This window comes from Dioscorea cayenensis, chromosome 15, assembly GCF_009730915.1.
Source record: "Dioscorea cayenensis subsp. rotundata cultivar TDr96_F1 chromosome 15, TDr96_F1_v2_PseudoChromosome.rev07_lg8_w22 25.fasta, whole genome shotgun sequence".
In the NCBI taxonomy this organism is placed as follows: domain Eukaryota; kingdom Viridiplantae; phylum Streptophyta; class Magnoliopsida; order Dioscoreales; family Dioscoreaceae; genus Dioscorea; species Dioscorea cayenensis.
In genome coordinates this window covers 7356888-7363445 of record NC_052485.1, presented here as the reverse complement: position 1 = coordinate 7363445, position 6558 = coordinate 7356888, and the positions used below count along the sequence as shown (strand labels likewise).

At 39.3% G+C, this 6558-nt stretch overlaps 1 protein-coding gene across 1 annotated transcript; it reads left to right on the top strand.

Moving 5' to 3' along the window:
- The first annotated feature begins 4633 nt into the window (after positions 1-4633).
- On the top strand, positions 4634-6290 carry LOC120277315 (probable aldo-keto reductase 1). The gene is made up of 7 exons (XM_039284104.1): positions 4634-4693; positions 4804-4971; positions 5062-5262; positions 5355-5527; positions 5598-5688; positions 5787-5940; positions 6019-6290. The coding sequence occupies exons 1-7, from the start codon at positions 4634-4636 to the stop codon at positions 6201-6203; spliced, it is 1032 nt and encodes a 343-aa protein (XP_039140038.1). The 3' UTR covers positions 6204-6290.
- The last annotated feature ends 268 nt before the right edge of the window (positions 6291-6558 follow it).

Genomic DNA, 6558 nt, shown 5'->3' with positions numbered 1-6558 from the left:
ATCCGGAAGATAGCTCTGATGATGCCATGACGTTATTTCAATATCAAACTGAAGTTCGCCGAGAAGCTCTTGTTCGAAAAGGAACTTGCATCTCCAGTACCTCTCCTAAGAAGGGGAGAGTTGACCCTGGGAAAGCCGGCCCCTAACGTTAGGGAGTATTTCTTACTCGTTCCTTCTCATACTGTGTTTTTATAAATTCGACTAAAATCATATGTTGGAATTGCAGGGGCGTCTCTGCGCGGGATACCTCCTCTCGTGTTTTCCGTCTTATTCGTTCCCACAAACCGGTTGTCGTTTGTCTTGTTGAAACCAGAGCTAATGCTGATAGACTTGATCTTTTTTGCAGGAAAGTTTCTAAGAACTGGGATTGGGCTGCTATTCTCTCCGACGGTTTTTCTGGCGGTCTTATTGTCCTCTGGCATAAGTCTATCGGAGTTGTCTCGCCCATCTCTGTGTCTAAACGCGCCCTCCATATTATCATTTCCACCAATTCCTCTAAAACTTTTCTTATCTCGGCTATTTATAATTCTTCGCGTTTTCGTACTCAGTGCCTCCTTTGGAATGAGCTCTCTAAACTCTCTACCCTTCATATTCCCTGGCTCATCCTAGGAGATTTTAACTCCGTTCTTCATAGGAACGAGCACAAGGGTGGTACATTCGCGCATTACGATCGTAAAGCGAGATTTTTTAGAGATTTTATTGAATTTAATAATTTGATAGACTTAAATTACTCTGGTCCTCATTTTACCTGGTGTAACAACCAGTTGGGCTTAGCTCGTCGCTGGGCCAGGCTCGATCGTTGTTTAATTAATCTGGACTGGGCCAACTCTTTTAACTCTAATTCTTTGAAGCATCTTTCTCGGTCTTTCTCCGATCACTCCCCACTTCTCCTGTCTTCCGCTCCGCTTTCTTCTCATTTTAAAAGAATTTTTCGTTTTGATATTAACTGGTTGGATTTTATAGGTTGTCATAACGCCGTTCGGGACGCCTGGCACTACCACCCCCATGGGAATCCTTTGCAGGCCTTCTCACACCTTCTCTCTCGTACCCTCTTTAACCTCTCCAACTGGCATAAGAACGGGGTCAACTCGCTTGATTCCGATTTGTTGAATACCGAGATCGCTATCACTAATCTTGAAAATTCTGACTTTAATTTAATTTCCCAATCCGATCTTATGGAGCAGTATACTAATCTTGCCATTTTGCAGCGTCAGTGCAATACTAAATGGGCCCAGCGTGCCAGGTTGCTGTGGATTAAAGATGGAGATAAAAACACTAGTTTCTTCCATGCTTTTACGCGTATCCGAGCTCACACCAACTTCATTTCTCAAGTTGCGGATGCTGCTGGCAATCTTTGTCATGATCATGCTAGTATTGAGAGTGCTTTTCTCACCTTTTTTAAAGACCTTTGGTCGGTTCCGTGTGCTGAATCCAACAAACTTCTCGATCTTATTCCCAATGATCTTCCTTGCATCACCGACTCTGATGCTAACTCTCTTGTCAAGGATGTCACCAAAGTGGAAGTTTATCAAACTTTACTTGATTTTCCCACAGGTAAGTCTCCTGGTCCCGATGGTTTTTGCACCGAGTTTTATCGCAGTTTTTGGCCTATCATTGGCGACCAGCTCTTCTTGGCGATTCGTTGCTTTTTTGAGAGGTCCATTATTCCTTCTTCCTGGGGTAAAACCTTCATCACTCTTATCCCCAAAAAAGATAAACCTCTCGGTGTTTCTGATTTTAGACCCATTTCATTTGTGTAATGTTAATTTCAAAATCATTTTCCAAATTGTTGTGATCGATTGCGACTTGTTCTCCCTAGCTTAATCGATTGAGAAAGCAAGCTGGTTTTTGTGTCTAATCGATGCTCCTTCGATAATATTATTGCTGTGCAAGAGATTGTTCATACGCTTGAAAGCCGATATCAAAAAAACCCCCCAAGGATGCTTGTAAAAACTCGACATTGAAAAAAAGCTTATGACACTGTCAATTGGAGTGCAATTCTTGCTGTTTTTGCCCGAATGAATTTTCCCGCTCTCTGGATTTCCTGGATTTCTACTTGTCTTCGCTCGTGCTCTTTCTCTCTTCTTATTAATGGAAATTCTTCTCCCTGGTTTCCCTCGTTCAGAGGGGTTCGCCAGGGAGACCCCATTTCTTCTTATCTTTTTATCTTAGTTTCCCAGATCCTTACCTCCAATCTTAACCGAGGTCTCTCCAGTGGCAATATTCCTGGTTTTTTCCCGAGCGGAAATCACAACTTTAATCACCTTATGTTTGTTGATGATTTAATTTTAGTCACCCTGGCCTCTAGGAAAGCTGCTCGCAGTATCGTTCATTGTTTAGAAGTCTATAGTATCATTACAGGTCAACGTCCCAATCTCTTTAAATCTCAAATCTTCTTTCCAACCTGGTGTAACAAACATGTTTCCTCCCGAATCTGTTCTATTTTGAACTTAACTCAAGCCTCTTTTCCTTTTAAATACCTTGGTATTTTAATCTCTCCTAAGCGTTTAGCTGCCTCGTCCTTTAAGCCCATGATTGAAAAAATCCGTCATCTATGCTTTAGGTGGAGTAACTTTAATCTCTCTCAAGCTGCAAAGACCACTCTTATCAACTCTTCTCTTCTTTCTATTCCAACTTATATCCTCTCAGTTTATCCCATTCCTGAATCTATTATTTCCGAAATCACCAGAACTGTCAGGAAATTCTTCTGGAGTAGAAACAGCAATGGAAAGGGCATCCATAATGTGAATTGGCATGTGGTTAATTCTGGCAAGTCTGAGGGGGGCATTGGTATCAGTAATCTCTCTCTTGCTAAATATTCTCTGATGGCCAAACACCTTTTTAAGTATCTTAACAACGAAAATTTTATTTGGGTTGATATTATGCGGGCTAAATATGGAGATTTTATTTTCTGGAAGTGTAGACCTCCTATTAATTGCTCCTGGTTTTTTAGAAATCTTACTAGAGTTGCGAGTCGCATCTTGCCCAACCGTCGTATTATTTCCGTTAATCCGACTAAGACTTCTTTTAGTTGGGATCCTTGGCTCTTTGATATTCCCATTGCACTCAAACCTACTTTTATTAATATGGATACTGATGTTGATTCGTTAACCATTTCTGAGGTTATTATTGGTGATAGATGGAATGCGACCCTTTTAGAACATGTTTTTGGTTCTAATTTTAATGTTCAGAATGTATCTTCCAGCATTATTGATCCCAACTCTTGCAATCTTTGGATTTGGAATCCTGTTACCAAGCATCATAAAATTGCTACCTCTGTTTACAAATTCCTGAATCACAACCTCACTCACTCCAGCTACTGGCCTGGTTGGCAACTTTTCTGGAAGTTGGATATTGCCCCTCGGGTCAAGCATTTCCTTTGGACTCTATTCCATGGCCGTCTTTCTACTAACAACTTTTTATATCATATGAGATTTGGCCCTAATAGTCCTTGTGCCATGTGTGGTCTTTTTCCTGAAACGATCGATCATCTGTTTTGGCATTGTTCTGTGGCTAATCAGGTTTGGACTTATTTGGGTATGAAGATTAACAAGCTCATCCTTTTCCCCAATGGCTTTGCTGAGGGATCCTGGCTCACCGATTTGGGCCTTTCTAAGCACTATAAATCTATTATTGCAGCTGCTGCTTGGCTAATTTGGAAATCCCGTTGCGATGTCATCTTTCGTAATGCTTCCATTAATATTCCTGTAATTGCTTGCCGAGCCCTTTCTCATGTGCAGGACTTCTGTGCCAGCAACCGTTGCTTGCTCGGGCAAAAACTTATTCTGAACAACTTTACCTGTGCTGATGAATTATTTCTCTTCTCCCACTCCAGTTCCAATCCGGACACTTCGGTATGTTCTGCAGGTTTCTTTCTCTCAAACTCTAACTATGTTGTCCATCTTGCAGGTTACTGCCCGATCTCCAGAAACGACTCTTCTTTGGATGAATTTTCTGCTCTCTTTGCTGCACTCCAATCAGTTTTAGTCAATCGCCTCAATATCAAACATATTTTCGTCAACACATCAACAATTCCCAGCATTCTTTGTCGTCCCAACCCTGTCACCATGTGGAGATTCTGCTCTCAACTTGCCAATATTAGATCGTTGCTTACTGCGCTGGGTTCTCCCTCCATTCATTGCATTCCCTTGACCTGGATGACTCCTGCAATCAATCTGGCCGCCCATGGCATCAATTCGTCCGATGAAAATCTCTTCCTCTTCGGGCGCGATCTTCCTCATTGGATAATGAAGTCTTTCCTTGATTCCGGATTCATAGTTTAACTGATTTGTATCTCCTCTCTTTCTGTCCTAGATTTGTCTCTTCCTCTGTTATCATATTTTCATGTTTTAGCTCTGCTTCTTTCTCTGTACTCTTATTTCATATTATTATAACAGCCCCTGTGGTTCTTTTTAAAAAAAAAACATTTTTTGGTCAACTTTTTCCTACTTTTCTTTGTCAACATTTTTTTGTCAACCTTTATGTGCTATCTATCCAAGAAGCTTCAGTTTGATTGGGTCTAGTTTTGAGCTTTATAAATTCAACAGGTTCATCTTCAATCTTGTCCGAAAAAAAAAGGAATATATAAATAATAAAAAAAACAGGTTCATCTTCAAGTGCATAGCGGGAAGCAATGGAAAAGAACACTCATCTCCAGATGCCTAGGGTAAAACTGGGAACACAAGGACTAGAGGTCTTTCTCTGTTTCTTTCTCACTCTGTGTGTGTGTGTGTGTGTGTGTGTGTGATAAACCAGTTTCATTTCATGTTGATAATTCTGTGATTAGCATACATAAATTGCCAGATTTCCAAGTTGGGTTTTGGATGTATGACACTGAGTGGAGGATACAACAAGCCTCTACCAGAAGAAGAAGGGATAGCCTTCCTTAAGTATGTATTCAATCAAGGGATCACCTTCTTTGACACCGCTGATATTTATGGACATTATACTAATGAGATCTTGATTGGCAAGGCAAGTCTTAGTTATTTTCTTAATTATATTAATTTCTAATGATTGGGTTCATTATTTAAAAGAGAAAAGTGAAAATTTTGGTCTTTGTAGGCATTGAAGGAGTTGCCAAGAGAGAAGATCCAATTGGCAACAAAATTTGGTTGTGCTCTTGATGAAGGAGGTATGGGGGTGAATGGGAAGCCAGAGTATGTGAGGGCTTGTTGTGAGGCCAGTCTCAAGAGACTTCAAGTTGACTACATTGATTTGTATTATCAGCATAGGGTTGATCAGACTGTTCCTATTGAGGAAACTGTGAGTCTCTAGTCTCTTTATATAGATATATGTGTGTGTGCATGATTAACTCATGATCATATACAGTTATATTCATAATCATGTTTATATAGATTGGAGAACTGAAGAAGTTGGTGGAAGAGGGTAAAGTGAGGTATATTGGTTTATCAGAAGCCAGCCCTCATACAATCAGGCGTGCTCATGCAGTGCATCCCATTTCTGCAGTTCAAATGGAATGGTCTTTGTGGTCTCGTGATATTGAAGATGAAATTGTCCCACTTTGCAGGTTCAAATAAAGTTCGCTTTCTTCTTTTAGTGTTTGAGATTTTTAACATGAATTTCTCTTTGTTATGCAGAGAACTTGGAATTGGAATAGTAACATACAGTCCACTTGGTCGGGTTTTTTTCGGAGGCAAAGGAGTTTCAGAAAGTGTTCATGAACGCATAGTATGTATATACATAATTATATAAGTAATTTGATATCAGAGCTGTTATTCTCCTTAGTTTAATAATTAGCTAAATGAATATTTGCCAATAAATTCTAGTTTCCACACCCAAGATATAGTTCTGAGAACTTGGAGAAGAACAAAGCACTGTATGTGAGAGTAGAGAATTTGGCTAAGAAACATGAATGCAGCACTGCTCAACTAGCTCTGTCTTGGGTTCTCCATCAAGGGGATGATGTTGTTCCAATCCCTGGTAAGCATTTGATGAATTTCTAATATGAATATTTCTTATGCATAACTTGTTCTCTTTCTTGATTCTTTATGATGTCAGGAACAAGCAAAATCAAGAACCTGGATAATAACATTGGCGCTTTACAAGTGAAGCTGACGGAGGAGGACTTGAAAGAAATTTCTGATTTAATTCCTGCTGAAGATGTTGCGGGCTCAAGGCATTATGAGTTTGATGAATCATTTGGCTGGAAGCATGCAAATACACCACTTCCCACATCATATTGAGATTCAAGATCATGTCTTGGTTGCGGAAATAAGTCGAAGAACGGAAAACAGACTCTTTTGTTAGGATATTTTAATCTCAGTATTATGTTGTGGTTGTTGAGTATTTTGTTTACTTTAAGAATTCGAATTTATATGTAGTCATATTCTCATCGAATTTGAATTTATATTTACTTTTATGTATATCAATTATATTTTGAGAATATCATTCATGATTTTTGTTTTTGTATATACTCTGTCTCTGCTTTCTAATTTGTTCTATCACTTAATTGTAATTACTAGTATATCATTGATTTATGCATTTTTTTTAAAAGAGTAAACAACCTAAATAGTCTCATATTTTTTGTGCATTTCTATT

Excerpts from the sequence above, each read along its gene's own strand:
- LOC120277315 (XM_039284104.1), top strand. The coding sequence starts at position 4,634 with ATGGAAAAGAACACTCATCTCCAGATGCCTAGGGTAAAACTGGGAACA. Across the intron at positions 4,694-4,803 it reads TGGGAACACAAGGACTAGAG|ATTTCCAAGTTGGGTTTTGG; the intron begins GTCTTTCTCTGT and ends ATAAATTGCCAG. Across the intron at positions 5,689-5,786 it reads AAAGTGTTCATGAACGCATA|TTTCCACACCCAAGATATAG; the intron begins GTATGTATATAC and ends AATAAATTCTAG.